Source organism: Heterodontus francisci, chromosome 8 (genome assembly GCF_036365525.1).
Source record: "Heterodontus francisci isolate sHetFra1 chromosome 8, sHetFra1.hap1, whole genome shotgun sequence".
In the NCBI taxonomy this organism is placed as follows: domain Eukaryota; kingdom Metazoa; phylum Chordata; class Chondrichthyes; order Heterodontiformes; family Heterodontidae; genus Heterodontus; species Heterodontus francisci.
In genome coordinates this window covers 58,711,842-58,735,398 of record NC_090378.1, presented here as the reverse complement: position 1 = coordinate 58,735,398, position 23,557 = coordinate 58,711,842, and the positions used below count along the sequence as shown (strand labels likewise).

At 41.4% G+C, this 23,557-nt stretch overlaps 1 protein-coding gene across 11 annotated transcripts in view; it reads left to right on the top strand.

Moving 5' to 3' along the window:
• nfia (nuclear factor I/A) overlaps window positions 1-23,557 on the top strand; it is a 516,334-nt gene that overhangs the window by 265,581 nt on the left and 227,196 nt on the right. Inside the window, exon 4 of one of the 11 annotated variants that reach the window (XM_068037201.1) lies at window positions 1,433-2,086. The exons of the other annotated variants lie outside the window; for them this stretch is intronic. Within the exon in view, the coding sequence (XP_067893302.1) occupies window positions 1,433-1,440 (8 nt within the window). The 3' untranslated portion in view covers window positions 1,441-2,086. Of the gene's footprint in view, window positions 1-1,432; window positions 2,087-23,557 lie in introns of those variants that run through there. 11 annotated transcript variants of the gene reach the window in all.

Genomic DNA, 23,557 nt, shown 5'->3' with positions numbered 1-23,557 from the left:
GCTCCTGGTTGATTGGAAATTAATAAATACAATAAATACTCAACAGTGCTGACACTCCAGGCAAAAGATTATTTCCAAGCTAGCTAAACACCAGTTTTTTTTAACTTGTTTTTGCGTTGTGAATGTCGCTGGCAAGGTCAGCATTTATTGTCCTTGAGAAGGTGGTGGTGAGCCACCTTCTTGAACCACTGAAGTGCATGTGGTGTAGGTACACCCACAGTGCTGTTAGGGTGGGGGGGGGGGGGGGAGGGGGGAGTCTCAGGATTTTGACCCAGTGACCAGGTAACTGATTCTTTATTTCTGATTACAAACTGCATGGGTTCATTCATTACTGTTACTCTGTGAGAAAGAGAAGCCAGCAATTAAGGGTATGATCTCTTCGGGGGGGGGCGGGGGAGTGGAGGAGGACATTCTGTCCAATATGAGCAAGACCATAGGATTTGAGCTAGTTAGAGTGACAGACTTATTACAAACCAAAATGGATGTGTCTCAAACAAATTAACACAAAAAAATCAAAAGGGGTTAAATGAAAAGTGTTATTGAACAAATTATATTTCATAACTATTAAGTTAATCTGTGTGATGACTAAGTTTGGAATCAAATTTTGGCACAGTGGCGCAGTGGTTAGCACCGCAGCCTCACAGCTCCAGGGACCCGGGTTCGATTCCGGGTACTGCCTGTGAGGAGTTTGCAAGTTCTCCCTGTGTCTGCGTGGGTTTTCTCCGGGTGCTCCGGTTTCCTCCCACAAGCCAAAAGACTTGCAGGTTGATAGGTAAATTGGCCATTATAAATTGTCACTAGTAGGTGGTAGGGAAATATAGGGACAGGTGGGGATGTTTGGTAGGAATATGGGATTAGTGTAGGATTAGTATAAATGGGTGGTTGATGTTCGGCACAGACTCGGTGGGCCGAAGGGCCTGTTTCAGTGCTGTATCTCTAATCTAAAAAAAAAATCACCTGGGAGAATATGTCCACAATGTCATTACCATTTTACTGAGCTTGAATGCCACACTCACTAAGTTTTTTCTCTTTCTCCACGTTGGGTAAGAAATTAGCTATTTGAACACATTGACAGTTGAGGTCTACATCCCTTACTTTATTTTCCAGCTTCCTGTGGGCATTGCAGATGTCTTACTTCATTATCAGTGCAACTGGCCTAAATTTAATTAGTTTAATGGAAGAAATAATAGTAAGGTTCCCAATACTCTAGTTTGGCTTTGTGTGCAATACTGGTTTTTATTGCCATTTTGCTTCACTGAGGTCTACTCCTTTGAACTAGTATGTAGCATATTGTTCATGGACCTGTCTAGTCTCATGATGTGAGATCTTAGCTCAGTTCTTTACCTCCATCAGTAACAACCTCAGCAAAATGTTAATAAAACTGTATATAAATTCTCCACGGTTATTGATTCAAAACTTTGTCAAACCACAGATAATTGACAGACAATATGCTGTGGCCATGCGTACACAGAGGAAGATAACTACCATATTTTATTGAAAGAGTTCAGCCAACATCCAGAAATGCTATTTTGCTAGCCCTTGTGCAAATGGAATGAACAGGGATCCAAAAAGCAAGCTGTTTGTACTGAAATTGGACATGTGGCAACTATGTCCATATCGTAATTCTGGAGCCCCCGGCCCCTCCCCCTTTCAATTAAGAGGACTGTGGAAATATTCAGCACCAGTGTTACAGCTGACTCATGGCTTATCCAACAGGAGACAATCCTTACCACGAAGCAAATGAGCATATCAGTTATTCTCCAGAGTGGCCAGCTTGCTCCGGCAACCAATTTGGCAAAGAAATGAAGAGACATATTAGCTGCCACTGGTTGCAAATTAGAGCCACAAACTGAGATGATTCAAAGTCCCAACCATGTTACTTTTTGATTGCTTGCAATTAACAAAGTGGATAAATGTAAACAAAGGTGCATATGCAAGGAGTTTTCTGGTTAGTAGCATGTATATAAATAGAATGAATTTGTTACAGTATTACAATAAATATGGCTTTTGTGACCAAGCTCTTGGTGATTCCTCTTAATATTACCTTTTTTTAAGATCAGTATCCATTTTGTTTCTTTGTACCTCTGTGAAATGCCTTGGATTTGGATGAACCAATTCATTTTCTACATTAAAGGTGCTATATAAATGCAAATTGTTGTTCGTGTAATTGTGTTAGAATATGAACCTTACACTTTGAAATTATGTAATGCTACTCAAAAATCATAACACTATTACACTTAGCCTCTCAAGTAATCCAATTCTTTTTCAGGTGAAATGCCATCAGCTGCTAGTGTGCTATAACATATGTACAGCGTTTCTTTTGATGAAGTTAATGTCTAGATTATTACGTCAAAAGAGCCTAATGGAAAAAATGGAAATATAATTTTCACTTTCTGCAAAGCATTTGTTGCTATAAAAAAATTTTGTTTTAAAATTGGACTAACCATGAAAATGTAACACTAAAGCAATCTACTGTCAGATATAGTAGGAGCTTTCTATGTTAACACATTTGTATAAATTACTGAATAATGGGGCGGCACAGTGGCGCAGTGGTTAGCACTGCAGCCTCACAGCTCCAGCGACCTGGGTTCAATTCTGGGTATTGCCTGTGTGGAGTTCGCAAGTTCTCCCCGTGTCTGCGTGGGTTTTCGCCGGGTGCTCCGGTTTCCTCCCACAGCCAAAGACTTGCAGGTTGATAGGTAAATTGGCCATTATAAATTGCCCCTAGTATAGGTAGGTGGTGGGGACAGGTGGGGATGTGGTAGGGATATGAGATTAGTATAAATGTGTGGTTGATGGTCAGCACAGACTCGGTGGGCCGAAGGGCCTGTTTCAGTGCTGTATCTCTAAATAAATAAATTTATATTCCACAAAATAATATTTATAATAGTATGCAGTAAGTTAAAGTCAGTAATTACACCTTGTAATCAGATGAAATTCCTAAACTATTAATGCACTATCTGAATATCATGATAAAATTATTTTATCTGTTGCTCCCTCACATTATTCTGTTTACTGCAAGGTAAGATTTGTTGTAAATTGAAGACACACTCTTGCTAAGTGACTTATTCTAAAGTAACAGGGACCTTAAATGCAACCTGGCTTGTGAGTTGATATTTGCTGCTTGCTGTTGACATTGGTCATTGAGAGACTACCATTAAAGATAAACAGTAGGAATTTTTTTCATTTTTTAATTTAATTATGAGTGGAATTGCCAACCTTTCAAATGAACAATCTTCCTGGCAATCTGCTGATTCAAGCAGTGAAACTCTTAATCATGGCTAGATAATCAATGACGAGTTGAGACCCCAGACAATAAGATAGAAATTTGTATTGGTGAAGTTCACATACGAATAAGTGCTAGTTTTATACTTGTGTGTGTGCTATTTCTACACATGTATTAACCAATTCATTTTAAATGCGTGAAAGTCTAGGCAAAACCGCGCACACGGGAATGTCACACAAGTGCATTAAGCGTTTAGATTTGATCTTCATCAATCAAAATCTTTACCCTAATATGCCCCTTGGATCTGTCCCTTTGAATAAGGATAATTTAGTCAGTAGGGCCACTAGATGGAGCACAGCAAGCAAGCCGAGCATTTCACCTCCCAGATAGAAAATTGACCTCAGTGGAGTCATGCTGCTCAAATCAAACCTCTTGCATTCACAGATCAGAATTGACATTAGCCCTGGTGAAGTCCCAGACTAAACAGTACTGTTCTGCTCCCAATAGGAAGATACATGTTGGGAAGCGAGTTGAAAAATTACTTGAATGTCAGCAGGTGGAGGGATGGGGGAGTAAGACAGTGATAGAAATGCTCTCTTTGGGAGTTTGCCATTGACTTTTCAGAGGTTGAAAACTAATGTCCTTGCTCCAAGAGTCCTTCTAGGCCTTCAAACAACAAAAGTATTTCTCCGTTTTTATGCAGAGGCTTAGCAGCTGCTGTAGGTTTAATTCCCCCAGTTGATTGACGTAATAAAATGACTTAAGATCTGGTGAAATTTGGAATTAATGACAATTGTTCTGTACACTGAGCAAGCTCTGCCTTGCTACCATTGCCCCTAATTGTTGAATGTAGTTTCAATTTTATACTGAACTTGCTTTTCACCAGTTTCCATTTTCTCCAATCTCTACAGTTTAGCCAATAATGCTTCATTTTTCACAGGAAATAAAGCTTGAGCGTTCTGGAACTTAATTTTATGATGATCCAAATGGATATGCTGTTACTTTATTTTCTAGTTCTTTACTTACAAAGTGAACCCAGTCACATCTTGATTTAATATGAATAAAAGCTGAAAATATATAAAATTACACGTAAAATAAAGCATGCAGTTGAAATAATACATACAAGTGCTGAACACGGCTAAATTGTTTCATTGTGGTTGAACAAAACTCAGTGACTTAATTCTAAAAGGTTGCATCATAGAATGGCAATCTGTGAGCATTCAGTCTCCTTTAAGAGTCATTTGGACACTTGTGGCTGGATTTTTGGGTAGGATAACAGCAGAAATTGGGCGAAAATCAAGCAGTGAGGCTTATCAGTACATTCCTGCCTCAATTTCCCTGCCAGGATGGCTGCCAGTTACTCCTTCTCCACCCTTTGCATTTAAATTCTGGTGGAAAGAGAAGGCCCGGCAAGGCATCCCATTTCCCTCACTGCACTGTCTCTACCAACCCCAGAATCTGCCAGGAGGAAGCTGGTGGTTCTCCCTTGGGTAGCAACAATAAGCCCCTAAAGTCACAGAATGAGCGGGCCTAGTATTGACCTCCTCACTGTCCATACAGCATGTCAGCAGAAACTGTAATATTACTTGTGCCTTTAATATGCGAACTATGTAAGACTCACAGGACTATCCAAGTAATATCCAAAGAAAACATGGGATTTTATCATACTTTAAACTAGAACATAAAAACAGTTAAATAAAAGCAAAATACTGCGGATGCTGGAAATCTGAAATAAAAACAAGAAATGCTGGAAATACTCAGCAGGTCTGGCAGCATCTGTGTAGAGAGAAGCAGAGTTAACGTTTCAGGTCAGTGACCCTTCTGCAGAACTAGCAAATATTAGAAATGTAAAAGGTTATAGAATAGGTTATAAAAACAGTTCCTGCACGAGCTACATCTAAACTCATCACACTCTTTTGGGCTACACCCACAGCTCCCTGGTCATGTGTGATGCGATATCACTTCCTCCGATTACCTTCACTTACAGCTTCTTAAGGTGGTCTGCTCTTAAGGTCATCCCACAACATCCCCCTTTTCCCTGGAGATAAAAATATATGTACAATATACAATGGTGTTGGGGTTTGGACTAACTGTACATGATTTAAACAAATCATTATTTACAAGTGAGTAAATTTAACACACTCTAAAATGTGGAGAACGTTTGTTTATTCATCCAGATCTTGTTATTGTAAATCTCTTCCCAGAGCTGAGCTTTTCTTGATGACTCCTCTGAAACTCTGGTGACTCAGAAATCTGGTTGGCATGTTCTTCCTCTGAGCTTGTAGCCTCTGTATGTTCCTCTTCAGACTTTGTCTTTGAACATGTCCGCGATGCCACAAAATTGTCACATTTAATGTTGTCGTACAACTCTCTGAGTTGACTTCAGTTCCATATGAGAATTGCACCATTGGGTGTCTGGGCCTCACACAATCTGGGCTGGTTACATATCCTTGCAAATTCTGCAGGATACCAAGTTCCCGATGCATGATTAAGGACTCTGACTTTCTGTCCTACTTGCAATCGAGCTAATTCGGGTCCTGCCTACCTGTCATACGAAGCCTTCATCTTCCCTTGTTTGGAAAGATTAGAAAAATGATGACTGGCAAACATCACCAATCACTGGCAATCCCTCTGGCCTTGGTTGCTTGCTGCAACAAACTGAAGTCCGAGGAGAGACTCCTGGTCATATCGCCTGTTCGTGTCAAGATTCCCAGCCTTTGTGTTATCCTATACATGGACCAAGCTGATACGTTCGACCTGGATATTTTCTACCATCTTCAGTGCAGTGCTGAGCTCATGTATTGTGACGATTCGTAAATCTTGGCATACTGGAAAAGTCCTGCAATAGCTGGTCCAGTTGTGTCTACAATATAAAACATTTGTGGTAGCTGTTTGGAGCTCCCATAGCTGCTCTGCAAGGTTATTCTTCCAATGCGCTTGATTGGAGAACCATTGTAGGCAGTCAGCCAAGGTGTCGTGGGTCGTACCATATATTCCCAATTCTTTAGATAATGTTTGTACGTGCCTGGTGTCAATTTTTACTCTGAGTTTATGCTTGCCACTCTTCTACAGCCATATAATCCCGATCATGGTGAATGCTACAGATTGCATGACAGTGCTGACATGTTGATCCAAATTAACTATGTGAAATATTTGCTCGCCGTTGACATGAGTGCATTCTTCATCAGTGTCATCCTGGTAATCTGTCTCTCTGCTGACCGGATGTACCTGTTTGGGTTTTTGTTGTGTGTTGGCATACCTTTTGTTGCGTTTGCCATCCTGTTTTGCAGACGTTCTCTCTGCATGTGTGTGTGATCTGCGACCATTCCTGCGTGCAGTATTTGAGGCTTGCCCAATGTCCTCTGTTACCAGAGTACTTCTGTTTTTTTGTAAAATACGTTTTTAAGGACTTATAGTTGAATTATGGACATTGATTCATCTGGAAACTTGAAGAGTTGCTGAACTTTGTTTTTTTTAAAAACAAGTCACCAGAAGGTTCCTGGACTTGGCTTGTAAACATGCTCTTACTGGAAGGCACCTGTTTTCACACAAAATACCAGCAGGGAGTTTGTTGTTGTGACTTGGAGAAGATGTTTACAGAGAAGTGACAGGTCAAGATATATAGCAGTTAGGAGACTTGACTTCTGGAATGTTTTTGGTTTCACTTTGAATTGTTACAAAAGACAGTTGGTTTTTGCCTGCCAAGAAAACCCAGCTCACCTCTCTCTCTTCCTTTGAAAGAAACCCTGCGTATCAAATGTGTGGGAACTGAAACTCCTGTTTCCACATTTCTGCTGTAAGGCCTTTGTGAAACCTCTAGCTGCATTCCTTGGAAAGCCGACCCAAACTGATCTTCAACATTGCCTGAAAGGAACTATCCTAGGAAGATCCGAGTGACAGTCATCTATATGTATTTGCGACATCAAACGAAAACAAAGGACATCTTTCCATATCTTTTGCTTTTTTTTCCGTCAAGAGTGAGCAAGTATTCAGTCTGTTTTTTTTTTGTCTTTTTTTGTAACAGCTTTAAACAAAATGACCTTTTATTTTTACTTTATTACTGGTTAAGACTTGTTTTATAATAAACTGAAAATGTTGTTGATAAATAAAGAAACCTGATTGGTGTGTTTTATTCTGGAAAAATAGAGTATATGATTGACCATATCGGTAAGTGGGAAAATTTAAATATATATTGTGACCTGTGGAGATGTGGGACTAGAATAAACAGTGCACTCCTCCCGCCTTAGTCATAACACCTCACTTGCCACAAGCTTTGCATTGGTCCCGGTATGCCAGACAGCTGTGAATTGGGTGAGTCAGGCCACATTTGCCACAAGGCGTAGCAGACTTCTGAGCCTCGGTTATCGTACCAATTGTCATAGTCATCTCCAACGCTTGTAACTGTTGGTGCCCAGCCATGATGACTCCAAATTTCCTTCCATCATTGAGTAGTACATCTATGGTGTGCCCTTTCTTCTTTACTAGCAGGTTTTTTTGAAAGTCCTCTAGTGGGGTAGATGTGATTATCTGCTCTATAATCCATTCTGACAATTCAATACCTGCAAAGTCACAAGAGCTTTGTCTCGGCACCTTGCAACAAACTGGTCAATGGACTCATCTTGCTTTTGTGGGAAGGTCATAACCTCAAGCCTATGTAAACAGAAATTTACCTTCACCCTGAGTTGCTGCTCCAGGAATGTCCATAGCTTGCTAGGGTCCTTCTGATCCTTAGCTAACAATCCTGATGTATTGATCCGTTGCAGGCCCTCGTTGTCCAGTGTGATTTTGATAGCTTGTTTCTCCTTCATTCACTTCTTAATCCAGAAAACACAGTTCCATTCACTGTTGAAACATTTTAAATTCAGACATGGTGTCTGACGCCTTCCATCTATAACTGGACATCTGAAAGCCATTGTCTTAATGATCCTGATTTAAAAAAAAAATAAATATAGAACTTTTTACAGGTTTTCCTTTTCGCAGGCACACTTTGTTTTTTCTTTTTTAGACAGATTAGTTTTCTGCAGGCCTGTCCCTTTAAAAGTAAGATTACATCCTTTTTTAAAACAGAGCAGCTGTTTGTTTACACGGCTTTTCTGTTTTTTTTAAACTGTGAGTTTTTTTTTACACAGTGATTCCTGACAACGCAGAACATGCACAAAGCGATTGCGGACGTCATCAGTGTGTGCGAACATTTGCCAACTTGACAGTCTGAATGAGCGCATGCGCGCACTGACGTCACCATGCAATGACATCCTCACGCCTTAACAGCCGCGATCGCTGCTTTCATTCCAGTGTTCCGCTCCCTCCCGCCATCCCCAGTTCAATCGCCGCTTCCCCCTCTCGGCTACTCGCTCCAGGCCTCGCCATTTCCCTCCTCAGCTGCTTGCTCCTGGCCTCGCCACTTCACTGCCCCCTTTGGGGTACTGTTGGGGGTGGGATGGAGACGGCGATCGCAGCCATTGAGGGGATTTGGTTTTAATGTGTTTTTTGTGACAAATTGAGCAGCGCCATCTTTTATTACTGGCAGCTGCCTGAGACGTTGCAGACAGTGATGTTTCAGTGGGTGAGTCTGCATTTGCGCATGTGCCAGCACTGCATTGTCAGCAAATGCAACCTTTTTTAAAACTCAGGTTTTTTAGATGGCTGCAGCTTGCAGTACCAGCAGCTGCCGCAACCAGTTTTCTCACTACTGTGCACCTCCAGTGGCGCTGTTGGGTTCTTCCCTCTCTTTTCAGCCTAGGCCCCACCCACAAAGCAAAAAAAAACCGGGAAAACTAAAACAGTAATGGCTTCAGCTACTGCTTTTCAAATTTTTTGACCCACTGCCAGATTAGTTGAAAACTCTGATTTGCCTGCTGTACTCAGAGTTTCAACACCTCCTGGGGTCATGTCTATGGTCCTAGCTTGCTGCACTGTTGTGAGATTTCCTGCAAGCTGCTCTCCAGGATCATCAGCAACTGAAATAAAAACAAGAAATGCTGGAACCACTCAGCAGGTCTGGTAGCATCTGTGGAAAGAGAAGCAGAGTTAACGTTTCGGGTCAGTGACCCTTCATCGGAACTCTCATCAGCAACTGAGCTGTCCCTTATTCTTTCTTAGTGTGTTGTTCAGGAAAAAAAATCAAACGTTGCCACGATGTAATATTTGGTGGTCTTCAGAAAAGATATATCCCACCGCTGACATCATATAGTATTACTTGTTCCTTTGATATGTGAACTATTGTAAGTCTCACAGGACTTCAAGTAATATCCAACAAAAACATGGGTTTTTATTATACTTTAGAACGTATCCGAACCACATTTAACTCTGCCGAGCTGCACCCACAACTCCCTGCTCAGGTGTAACACAACATCACTTCTTCTGGTGACTTATACTTACAGCTTTTTCATGGTGGTCTGCTCTTAAGGTCATCCCACAACAGAAGCCTACCATTTTAGGCCTTGCCCTCAGTGAAGGCTGAAAGGAAATGTCTTTCCTTCTTATTTGGGCCTCCGAGCTATGCAGCAAGTGGTTTCGCTGCAGCTGCACCAGGATTTTGCACTCTTGCCACTGCAGGATCCCACTTGGGTTTTGCTGGGAGCCTGTGCTTCACAACAAATGACCCCTGCCTTGGGTAATTTTTTTTAATTCATTCATGGGATGTGGTCGTCGCTGGCTAGGCCAGCATTTATTGCCCATCCCTAATTGCCCTTGAAAAGGTGGTAGTGAACTGCCTTCTTGAATCGCTGCAGTCCATGTGAGGTAGGTACACCCACAGTGCTGTTAGGAAGGGAGTTCCAGGATTTTGACCCAGCGACAGTAAAGGAACGGCGATATAGTTCCAAGTCAGGATGGTATGTGACTTGGAGGGGAACTTGCAGGTGATGGTGTTCCAATGCATTTGCTGCCCTTGTCCTTCTAGTTGTTAGAGTTCGCGGATTTGGAAGGTGCTGTCTAAGGAGCCTTGGTGCGTTGTTGCAGTGCATCTTCTAGAAGGGACACACTGCTGACACTGTGCGTCGGTGGTGGAAGGAGTGAATGTTTGTAGATGGGGTGCAATCAAGCGGGCTGCTTTGTCCTGGATGGTGTTGAGCTTCTTGAGTGTTGTTGGAGCTACACCCATCCAGGCAAGTGGAGAGTATTCCATCACACTCCTGACTTGTGCCTTGTTAGATGGTGGATAGGCTTTGGGGAGTTGGGAGATGGGTTACTTGCCGCAGGATTCCTAGCCTCTGACCTGCTCTTGTAGCCACGGTATTTATACGGCTACTCCAGTTCAGTTTCTGGTCAATGGTAGCCCCTAGGATGTTGATCTTGGGGGATTCAGCAATGGTAATGCCATTGAATGTCAAGGGGAGACGGTTAGATTCTCTCTTGTTGGAGATGGTCATTGCCTGGCACTTGTGTGGCGCAAATGTTACTTGCCACTTATCAGCCCAAGCCTGGATATTGTCCAGGTCTTGCTGCATTTCTACACGGAGTGCTTCAGTATCTGAGGAGTCGCGAATGGTGCTGAACATTGTGCAATCATCAACGAACATCCCCACTTCTGACCTTATGATTGATGGATGATTATTGATGAAGCAGCTGAAGATGGTTGGGCCTAGGACACTACCCTGAGGAACTCCTGCAGTGATGTCCTGGAGCTCAGATGATTGACCTCCAACAACCACAACCATCTTTCTTTGTGCTAGGTATGACTCCAACCAGCAGAGAGTTTTCCCCCTGATTCCCATTGACTTCAATGTTGCTAGTGCTCCTTGATGCCATACTCGGTCAAATGCTGCCTTGATGTCAAGGCTGTAATGAGGTCAAGAGCTGGCCCTGGCAGAACCCAAACTGAGCGTCACTGAATAGGTTAGCTAAGCAAGTGCTGCTTGCTGGCACTGTTGATGACACCTTCCATCACTTTACTGATGATTGAGAGTAGACTGATGGGGCGGTAATTGGCCAGGTTGGACTTGTCCTGCTTTTTGTGTACAGGACATACCTGGGCAATTTTCCACATTGCCGGGTAGATGCCAGTGTTGTAGCTGCACTGGAACAGCTTGGCTAGGGCCGCAACAAGTTCTGGAGCACAGGTCTTCAGTACTATTGCCGGAATATTGTCAGGGTCCATCGCCTTTACAGTATCCAGTGCCTTCAGTCATTGTGACAATACCATAGCCATGACCCAGCAGCAGGGAGACCAGGTGCTCCCTCCACCATTACCGTACTATGAATAGGAGAAGATAGCCCTCAGCAAACACAAAATCTGTAATTTGCTACGGTCTGGCAGATCTCCTGACAGGACAGCTGAATATCATTGATGATAGCTGTGCAGATATCAGTGGAGAACATAGAACATAGAACAGTACAGCACAGTACAGGCCCTTCGGCCCACGATGTTGTGCCGAACATTTAACCATACAAAAGGATCACAGTGTGAATGAGGGAATCTGGCAAATAATTAGCAATGAGGAGGACTATGGATTAAAAAAGTGATGGCTAATTGTTCATAGCTATAGCCTGTAGTACTCAATCTGCAAAGTGCATGTGTGTAGACAATGGGCTTAAATATTAACATAGCTTGACTCTATATGCCAAGCTTCTCTGAGTAAAACGGGCAATTTGGTGGTAGATTATTCCAAATTATGGCCAGTTTTGTGCTCTAGTCCAATTCCAGCTCAGAATTTTCACAGTGATTACACAGAGCACCTTTACAGCTGTCCATAAAAGGAATTTTATATTATCAGTCTCTGCTGGATTTGAGTTAGGACCCCAGAGCTCAGTGGTCAGCCAGTTCTCCCTACAACAAGTTAGTTAATTAATGCAAGATGCATTGCCATTAATTTTTACCAGCTCCAGTTTTTAATGAGATGTCATATATTTCCCCCCGCCCCCGCTACTTATAAACTGATTGACCAGATCTGGACATTGGCTAATTCTAAACCTTTGCAAACTTTCATTTATATTGGTAGACAGCAATTTTGCAACAGCATATCTTAGATTCACAAAAATTACAAAACAGGCAAGACCACTCAGCCCATCACATCAGTGTAGATGTTTACTAAATAATTTGAACTATCCAGTGTGGACCTATTTCTTTCCCTTTTCCATACTCTTTCATGTTCTTCCATTTAAAATACTTATCCAATTCCCTTTTACAAGATATTACAGTCTTTGCCTCGGTGGCCACTTGTGTAATGACTCTCTGTGTGAAACAATTCTTCTAACTTCCTCCTTCGTTCCTCTAGTGATAATCCCAAGTCTGTGCCCCAAACTAACATAGGTCAGTTTGACTCACTCTCTGATTTATTTCCTTTTTGATCCCTAAGGAAAAGTGTCTTGTCTCCAATTTGTACCTCCCTGGCTAAGATCAAAAACTAATGAATTTGCGACCACAAGTTGATATCTTATCCCTTTGTTGCAGAATGTATTTGGTGCAGCAAGGCTCCCGATAAATATTTTTGTTTTAATCTTTTCAAATGATAATTTTATTGATCTATTACTGTGGTATCAATAATAGTGACTATAAGATTTTGTAAATGCATTGCAATGAAGATTCCACATATTGAAGGTTGCAGATAAAACAGGTGTTCTCAGCTGGGATTAATTTCCTGACAAACATTGTAGTACACTGAAGTATGCATTGCAGAAAAAGACCAAAGATTGTGCCTATACACTGTACATTACAAGAACATAATATTTATTATGACAAGAAAAACATCTGGTTTGCATCAGTTCTCAGCTGCGAGTAGTCTGTACAGCACTTGGAACCAGGTTTGTTTCTTTGTCATAAAAATTAGAGAAAGAAATTAACAAATGGATTCTGAGATACTCAAATCCCCTTTGTAAATAGAACTGAGTGGTTCAAATTTGCCAACGTACCCACTTGCATATTTGAACATCCGTTCAGATATGTTCTTAGCAATATTTGATGTTTTTTATGAGTTTTTTCTTATTTTTTTCTATTTTAAACTTAATGCAACCTCCTCATCTGCTATGAATTTGAATGTTTCGTGACTTCCATGACACCATTTTGTTTTTCGCGTTCTTTCAGTAATATCATGAAATGCATCTGACTCTCAGCGAACCAAACTGCCACATTTTCCATTTTGTTTTCTTTGTGACAGATAAGTCACATATCTGGACACTAAAATAGAAATTGTTGTGACAAATAAACTAAAGGGGAACCAAGCTGTTTGCATTTGAATTTTCACTTCTTATTGGAGAATATGTACTGAAGTATTATACCAGTCTGTGTATATGCAGTAATGTAACTGTGTGTAAATGCAGTATTATAATCCTTCAAAACAGAACATTCTAACTTTCAGTAAAGTACACTTTTCAGCTTGTATTATCAAAATCTGGGGCGAGCCTTAGAACATTATTATTGGAAAGAAAGTTGTGAAAACAATCTTGAAACTCCACAGCTAAAATGAGAGAAAATAATTGCGACTAATAGATGATGAATTTTTAAAGGAAAACTGGCTGTCTGCCTCTAAACAATGGGGAGTGAGAGGCAACTGTATTGGGTTCAGGCATGTAGAGTCAGCAGCAGATAGAGACTTGGGTGGCAACAGCAGTGGCAGTACTGGAATGTAGGTGAGTCAGCAGGTTTGAGATGGCAGTATTAGTGGCCATCATGACTGAGGCATGGTGAGAAGTGATGCGAGTGGCACTGTTGTAGGCTGGTCTGCAGAAGAATGAGAGGTAATCTCATTGAAACATGCAAGATACTGAAGGGGCTTGGCAGGGTATATCACTGAGAGGTGGTTTCCCCTGGCTGGGGAATCTAGAACATGGAGGCATAGTAGATTAAGGGGTTGATCATTTAGGACTGAGATAAGGAGAAATTTCTTCACTTAGAGGATTGTGAATCTTTGGAATTCTCTATCCTAGAGGGTTGTGGATGCTCCATCGTTGAGTATGTTTAAGACTGAGAGTGACAGATCTTTGGTCTCAGGGAATCAAGGGATATGGGGAGTTGGCAGGAAAGTGGAGTTGAGGCAGAAGATTAACTATGATCGTATTGAATGGCAGAGCAGGCTCGAGGGGCCTTATGGTCGACTCCTGCTCCTGTTTCTTATGTTCTTGTGTGTTGCAACCTCAAACCCAACTTTTGTGAGTCTGGAGCACTTGGTTGCATCATGGTGAACTGTTATCGTTTCCGTTCCCATGCCCTGGACAAAGCCATAGATAAGTAAGCTAAAGTGGATGCTAATAGTTAAAAGCACTGACCTTCAACAGCAAAAAATCAGTGGAAGCCATTGATCTGCCCAAGAGTTTATTGAAAACTTCAAAAAAAACAGTTAGGACTGCTGGTGTGACCAGCAACCGTGTACTGGATTGATCTGCATCTCCCACACCCAGCAATGCTACATAATTCCTTCACAGTATTTGTGTTTCTTAAGGCAGGTCTGTGATTTTTTTCTATTCCCATCAACACACTGGAAAATCAGCTGCTGTACTGGTGGGATTGATAAAAGGCACCCGCTGGTCGCCCGTACCTATGGCAAAGAGGCTGCCGGAATTTTGAGGCATCAACCTCATTTATATCAAGCTGGCGAACTACGGCGGAGAGGGGGTGGTATGGGGGAAGCCAGATTATTTTTGTCGGATATAGAGCAGCACTTCTCCTTTGTGCTGCAGAAAATAACATCAAACTTATCGTGGCTGGGCCTCTTTGGCACTATAACCCAGTGAAATGACCAGAACCTGCACGGCACACATTCTGACCAGAACCTGCACGGCACACATTCTGACCATTTCCAACACAAAATGACTATTGGAGTACCACGACCACAATTTGCATATTGAAATAGTCCGATGTTCTGAAACAGGCAGGTTCTTTGGGTGTCCAGTGGTAGGCCCTTTTAAAAATACTAAGCCCATCATCAAAGTTAATGGGGCGATAAGGCTATGACCCTATTTTGTGGCCGCTACTGACTCCTTAATGCCAAGTAAAACCAGTTAAATTGGCCAGTTTTGACAAAAGATCATCAGCCTAAAACGTTAACCCTATTTCTGTCTCCACAGATGCTGCCAAACCGTTGAGAATTTCAGCGATTTTCTGCTTTTAGTTCAGATTTCCAGCATCCCGTAGTAATTTGCTTTTGTATTAGTATTTAACATTGACCCCATTGACTCTACATCTCAAAACAGATTGATAATTTTCTACAAATGATTGCCAGGGATAGACTTCGTAGCAACCTACAGCAGGTCACCAAGGATTTGCACCAGTGACTGATGACTGGGCGGGGTTCTCAGTGCATTGCCGCTGTTTCCTCCTGACACTATTTTTATTCACAAAATTAAGGCAGCAATTCTCGTAATTGCTGTTAGTCAATGAAAGCATACATCTTTGTTCTCCTTTAACTGTGTGTCACACCAATTAAATTTCATTATTAATTATTAATAAATGTAATTAAATTTCATGTGAACATGAACATATCTCATGAACAGCACCAACAGTAGACCAAATAGGACAAAGCAATTTCTGCATCTTTCTAAGCAAGCATGGCTTCTTACCCTTAGTTGATAGACTCTTGACATTTCAGAAGTCTTCAACCATGAAAGCTAACACTGCTGCATGGAATTCATCTTTGGCGGGCACACTGTAAGAATCAGTCATGCAACTCAGTGTCTTAGCTATCCTGTCTGCAAGTGTTGCTAGATCAGGAACGCCAGTGTGTATGGATTTTTAGCTTCATACTTTAGACCCACAAGCTTTGCCAAACAGAAGTCTGTTTGTTTCATATTAGATCAAAATCTTAAAACATTAGTAACTGGATTGTTGATTAGTCCCTTGTTTTAGTCCTTAGCAGGACAGAAACTATGAAGTAAAGTTAGAGCTCACTGTTTTTGTACTATACTTACTTTATCAACCACTATGTGGAGGGTTTTACTTATAGCAAGCTGCAGGTGCTTGGAGCAACTTGCATGTTTTCTCCCAAGCATTATCAACTTGTGTTAACAGTCTAGGATGGACTTTGGCAATAGAAAAGAGATTTCCTCTGTTTGCTACTTGCAGCAAAATCATAAATTTAGTCTTTATACTTGATTTTATAATTTCACCACAAATAGTAAACATTTGAAAATTTTCCCCATGTCATCCAAATGGCTTCAACAATTAAATGTTACCACTAATTTCTGCATTACATAGTTGCAATCCTGATCATATGTGAATCATGACTCAGAAAAAGAACATTAGATTATCTGCCAAACTGTTCTCTCTCTCATTCAAAATTCTTAGTCAGTCTACCCTTCTGTTTTCTCTCTCTCTCTCTTCCTTGATGAATCGTTGGTTTGTACGTTGTTATTCAATATCTCTGCTGCCCTCTGTGATCAAAGAATTCCGGGGTGAGGTCAGATGTCCAGTGAAGAAGCAGAAGACCATTTGGTTAGTTGACAGCATATTCATGGAAATTTCTTGGTGGCCCTTGGTAGTTACCTTTCATTCCCGTCCCCCACCTCCCCGCACATGATGGTAAATTCTAATTGTATGTAAGTGTTGATTTCTTTGCTAGAATGAGGAAAACTGTACTTACGATAAGCGGTGATGTTTTAGAGTAATTAGATGGAATTCAGAGTGAAAAGTTTGGAGAGGAAATCACATTTCAGTATTTAATGTTTCAACTTCAAAAAATGTTTTTGACCTCCAGAGTTGCACACAAATGTTGCTTTAAGGTTTAGTTCCAAATTTCAAGTCCAAATCAGTTGAGTCGGCTCTTTGAGCTTCTCAGTACTTTTTTTCTTACGCTTTCCTATGGGATTTTGTTTTACTTCAGTAAAGAATAAGAATCAGTAACATTTAGCAGATTGAGTTGTGCAGAATAAATAAATCAGCTACTTGTTGTTGGCATCCTTCCATCTCCAAAAGATGATGGACATGCAGCGAACAATCCATTTAGGTGGGATGTCTTCTCTTGGTGCACCTTTGCCAATGGCTGTGAAGGCCAATCCTTTAGGGGCAGGTTCTGCCATAAGTGCACCCATGAAGCTGCCAAGTGATGCTGTGAATTGTTGTTTCCGGCATTGGCGCATTTTGCCGAGCTGCTGTCGCGACTGGTCGTTGTGGTCATGCATGTGAGTCCACAGGATGTGTCACCATTTCCCTCTTTCGCAAGCTAGTGGCTCACAGGTGTGATAGTCGACATTTAGGGCCTTCATGTCACGCTTGCAAGCATCCGTGAAGTGGAGCTTTAGGCCACTGGTCATCTGGCCCCGGCTACCTCATCTTACAGAAGGTCCTTGGGTATGCAACTGTCTTCCATCCTGCAGATGTGTCCGATCCACCAAAGCTGCCTTTGTTGGATTAGTGCCAACACACTTGAGAGCTCTGCCTTTGAAAGGATTGCTGCATTTGTGATTTTGTCCTGCTGGGATCAGCTACTATCATAATTGATTAATTTTACATTAATTTAAAGTCCTATGCAACTCAGTGCATTGTCATTTCAATTTTTGTTCCACCATGAGTATTGGTACTGCCCACCCCTGTGTATCAATCCTTCACCAGTTGCCTGCATCCTTGCTTTGTTACGGATGCTGCAGTGGTTAGGCAAGAGAAGACATAATTAAGTGGGGCGTGTTCTTCTACATAAAGTTTTCCTACTGAACTCACTTCTTCTTCCATACTTTGTAACAGTGTGACCTGGCATTGGAGAAGTTCCTTTTAAGATTGAGAAGATCCAATCAGGCAGCTAGAATAATTTTTTTTTTACTGTTTGACTCAAAAATACTTTGCGTATTGTTTCATTTCACAGGCCATTGTTATAAAATTCATGGGAAAATAGCTTGGTTCAATGGCAGGACATATTTCTCTTCACAGTCATTGCCCTGTCAATAAAATGCTGAGACGTTGTCAGTGTGGAGGTGTTACAGTCCTTTTATAGGTAACTTGAGAAGTCCACAAGAGAAGAGCACATTTCCAGTTGCAGAGGCTGAACTCAAATTAATTATGATTGCTTGATTACCTTGGGGAGTCCAAGAACAACTTCAGACATTTTCCTGAATTGGCCGCAGGTTTTTCTTTCTTTTTGCCTTTCCCAATAGATGTTTCACTGGGGGTGAGTGAATGGTGTGCAAGGTTGCTCTGTTCATTGATGGGGCGGGCTTGATGAAACTTTCTTGCCCTTTTTGTATTTCAGTATTGTTTGTATGTATGTCTATATATAACATCAGAGTTCCACAGATCTGCCACATTAACTTGGTAGAGAGTAATTTGTTAACGGCTAACTCCAGCTTCCCTTCCCTTCACCCAACTATTTGGTTGCAGAACTTTCAGTCTTAGCCTTAATTTCTAAAGTGCCTCCCTTGATCCATCAGCTGTTCTACTTTACTGACTTCCTTGGAATACATTCTCAAAACCATCTTTTCAATCTCACCTTCAGTCACTTCTTCTAAGTGCGCTCCTTCAGTTTAGCATCTGTTCTTGTTACTATTTCTCTGTAAAGCACTAGGAATGTCATGTACATGAAATGCACTATAAAAAATACATATCATTACTATTTTCATATAATAATCTAGATGCATACTGACAAGTTATCTGGTCAGAACAAGCCATGTACAAGTAGCTTTAGGGAATAAAATTGGCTTTTTTGTTATGGGAGGGAGTAGATAGACTATGTCTTTACATTTAATTACTCATTCTAGCATATAAAGACTTGATTCTTTGATTATCAGCTTCTATTTGTTGAGTATTGTAAAGTAGTTTATAAGGCACACAAGGAGTTCTGTGCAATCCATGTTTCCAGCACACGAAATTATGCATTTATTATTATAATTGCATATACCACACATGCACTCACAATTTCCTACTTTCTGTAAAAGGTACCAGTTATAATACATAGTTCTGTACATTCGTCAATTTCACACATGCACACCACTTTTGGAGCACAGCAAAATCAATATTGTCAATCAACAAATCTTTCAATAACACGAATGAACCTCCTCACTGAGGCATACTGTTGCAAGAAGGTGAGGTTGATTGGAGTCTTGTTTCAGCTGAAAGTAGTTTTGAAAGAGATATGTTGTGAGATAGTGAAGTGAGTGCATTTTGATTTCTTCTTGGAAACTAAAGTAAATAGTGTTTTCCTTACACACCGAAGAAGAAAACTAAATTTGTTCCTCAAGTATATTACAGTTACGTAAGTATGTGAACCTGTTTCTTCATGAGAGCTCCATGAACTCTCCATGAACTCAAATCTTAGCCTTATCAGAAAGGCATAGGCCTCTAACGGAAAATGTTACACATTTAAACACAAAATACTGCCGAATAACTAAGTTTAATCACTTTCTTGTAATTTCTGGAACTTTTATTGGCCCGAAATTTCCTCAGAGTTGCTCCCACTCTTTCTGCATAACTTTGATAAAAATGCAGCAGAAAACCCACTTAGCACATAAACGGATTTTCTGCCACACTTACAGCAAAATTACGGTAGGGGAATGGCAGCAGATCCCAGGAAATTTCTATCCTTTGTATATATTATGTTACAAATGGTGGCCTCAAATTGATACGCATTTTGAAGTCATTTATTATTGGAGCAGAACAGTATTGTAGTGTATTCTGGGATGGGAGATGTTTGTGCTGGTTTTTTGACCTGCAGTGGCTTTGATGGCCCTTCCCTCTGTACATTTGTTAAAGCTGCTGGGAGAGCAGGCATGCATTTGTCAAGTTATTAACATCATTTTCGGTGGAGCTTGTTCAGTTTGGCATGACTACCTGGCAGTAGTATCATGATCGAGCCAAACAGTTTTAGCAAGTTGTCGGGTTCCCTGGAAGTGCGGGGTTTAATTGATGGCACACACGTTTCAAGCTCCTACAGTAAACCCCTTAAACTTTATGAATAGAAAGGCTTACGCTCTATGAATGTACAGATTGTGTGCAACCAGATGCAAAGACTTCTGCATGTCAATGCCGATTTCCTGCAAGTTGCCGTGGCACATTAATCCTCAGGAATTCTGCTCTCCCTGATCTCTTTAAAGAAGAATCTGAAGTAACTGTGGCTTATGGGGGAAAAATCATGCCCCCTTGCTGCCATGAAAAATTACACCACCGGAAGTTGCAAGAACAGCAGCTGATGAGTGCTACAATGGGACTCATGCTTCTATAAGAGTTGCAATGGAGAGATTTGTGGAGATCTTAAAGGGTCATTTTTTTCTCACCTGCATTAGTTTTTTTTTGCACAGAAAACATTTGTATCCATTGTGCCTACTTCTGATTGGTATGTTTCCCACTGGTTCCGCTCTGATTTGCCATGGTTTTATGAATATACAATTTGAACCAATCAGGCTCAAATTATTTTGCATACAAAGCAAGATGTCTGAAGTTTGATTCAAGCAAACTTACACTAAATACAGTATTCTGTACACTGTAGGCTGCATTTTACCAAACTATATTCCCAACATGGACATCCTTGCTCAACAGGAAAGTAAATTGGAGATAGTAAAATGCTGTAAATACTCAGCAGGTCAGGCGGCATCTGTGGTGAAACAGAGTTAACGTTTCAGGTCCGTGACCTTTCATTAGAACTGGGAAAAATTAGAAATGTAATAGGTTTTGAGCAAGTGAAAGCGGGAAGAACAATAAAAGGGAAGGTCTGTGATAGGTGGAGGGCAGGAAAAATTAAATGACACAAATGTTTCATGGTCCATAGCCAAAGGGAGTAGTAATGAGACAAGTAAAGAAACAAAAGATATTTCCAGAGGAGGTGTGAATGGCAGGATCCTGAATAGCTGCTGTCTGAAAGCAAAGTCAAGGAAATAAGAAAGAACTGAGAGAAAAAAAACAAATTTGGGGCAGAGGTTACGATCTAAAATTGTTGAACTCAATGCTGAGTCCAGAAGGCTGTAAAGTGGGTAATTGAAAGATGAAGTGCTGTTCCTTGAGCTTACGTTGAACTTCAATGGAACAGTCACCAAGGGCAGAAAGGTCAGAGTGGGAACAATGTGGAGAATTAAAAAGACAGGCGACTGGAAATTCGGGGTCATGCTTGCTGACTGAATGGAGATGCTGCACAAAGCAGTCACCTAGTCTGCATTTGGTCTCCCTTGTGCAGAGGAGACCATATCATGAGCAGCAATGAGCAGCAAATACACGATACTAAATTGAAAGAGGTACAAGTAAATCACTCTTTCACCTGGAAGGAGTGTTTGAGGCCTTGGACAGTGAGAAGGGAGGAGGTAAAAGGGCAGGTGTTGCATCTCCTGCGCTTGCATGGAAAAGTGCTGTCGGATAGGGAGGGGTGTTGGGGATGACTGGGGGCTGAACCAGGGTGTCGCGAAGGGAACAGTCTCTTCGGAATGCTGAAAGGAGAGGAGGGGGAAGATGTATTTGGTGTTGGCATCATACTGGAAGTGGCGGAGGATAATCTGCTGAATGTGGAGGCTGGTGGGGTGGAAGGTGAGGACAAGGAGAACCCTATCGTGGTTCTGGGAGGGAGGGGAATGGGTGAGAGCAGAAGTGAAGAAAATGGGGAAGACCCAGTCGTAGTCCCTGTTAAGCACTGTGGGGAATCCTCAGTTGAGGAAAAAGGAAGACATATCGGAAGCGCAGGTATCAAAGGTTGCATCATCTGAAGAGATACGACAAAGTTGGAAAAACTGAGTGAATTGAATAGTATCTTTACAGGAAACAGGGTATGAGTCAAAATAGCTGTGAGAGACAGTGGGCTTATAATGAAAATTAGTTGATAGTGTCATGCAGGCCCCCACCTGCCAAGAATGAGGCACATTAATTTCACCACATGGACATTAAATTTCAAATTGTTGCTGGGAAGAAGAGAAGGCCTGTGAGAAGGGGTTGCTAGGCCTCTGGTTGGAAAGACATTTTTGCATATTAACAGACAGTGTTTGGGAACAAAGGAGCTATCCCCTGCTCCAATACAATCCACAAACAGACATGGTGAAACCAGTTAGTCACATGACTAATCTGCTTGGCAGTCTTTTTTTTTCTAAATTGTACAGTTTTGAACTGAAAGCTGGCAGAAAGCTGTTTGCTCTTGGATCGAAAAGACCTCTCCTGGTTGGCTCGCCACAGCCTCTCCTGTCTGCTCCCATCTCTTTCTCAGGGAACTGAATCAACTGAAGACACATGAACCCCAAGAGAGAAAAGTCTCCTACAGCGAACAAGTTTAAGAAGAATACTGGGCCCCAACAAAAAGCAAGATATACTTACAATCAAGGACTCTACAGAGGGCTCGAAGACCTGTAACAAAAACTTCAGATATTGCCTCAAACTTTTCCACTTTATTTCTTCTGCTCTTTTCTGTCTCTATTTGCATGTGTGTATGGCGTATGCATGCTAGCGTGGGCGTGTCATGTAGCCATAGGCGCCAACCAAATTAGAGTTTAAGTTTAATAAATTTCAATCTTTCTTCTTTAAACCTAAGAAAAGCCGTGTGTTTGTGCTGGTTTCTTTACCTTATAATTGGAAAGTGGTGAACAAGGATTCACCAAGGGGGAGCTAAAACATGGTGTGTTTAAAATTAAGCCCTGTTACAGTAACACCAGGTGAAGGCTGAAAGGGAACCCTAGACCTCTTTCTCACCTGGTCATAACAATAGCCTATCCCCAGAAATGGAGACAGAGAAGTCAAGGAAGGGCAGGGAAGTGTTAGATAGACTATATGAAGGCAAGTAAAGGATGGAAATTAGAAGTGAAGTTGATGAAATTTTCCAGTTCACGGTGAGAGCAGAAAACTGAACCAATGCAATCATCAGTTTACTGGAAAAAAAAGGTGAGGGGGAGGGGGGTCTGAGTAGGACTGGAACAGATTTGAGGTTTCAGATTTTTAGCATCTGCAGTATCTTGCTTTTGTATTAGTGTTTAATTCACTGCCACTTTTCCAGGAATGCCCACCTTGAAGAAATTCTGGTCTCCGACAGGATTTCCATTTGCCCCTTCTGCCTTGTTCACCTTCATTGCTTTCTATCTCCCCTTTTGTGTTTGATCAGGTTACTATCAAAACTCACTTTCACAGCCACATCTCCTTCCTCAGCAACTATCTCCAGCTCCAACTTATTCTACTCAGATTCCAACTGAAATTCCACCCTTCATGTTTCAGATCCACTCATACCGATATTTCCTCGGCATTCAGCATTCCTGAACCATTGTTCTCGCCGCATCCTAAGATCCACTCTCACGTCATGCGTTGCCACATGCATGCTTTTGATCTCTCTCTTAAGCAGCACTGACTCACTCTATCTCAGATCTGTCCTGATCTGCAGTTTCATTTCATTCTTCATCTTATCTGGCTCTTTAACAAAAAAACTTGTTATCTTCCTTTCAGGTGTGAAGGATCGCAAGCTTCAACCAACACCCCTCTGGATCCTTCTACCCCTTCCCTTCCCTCTGACCCCATCTCTTCCT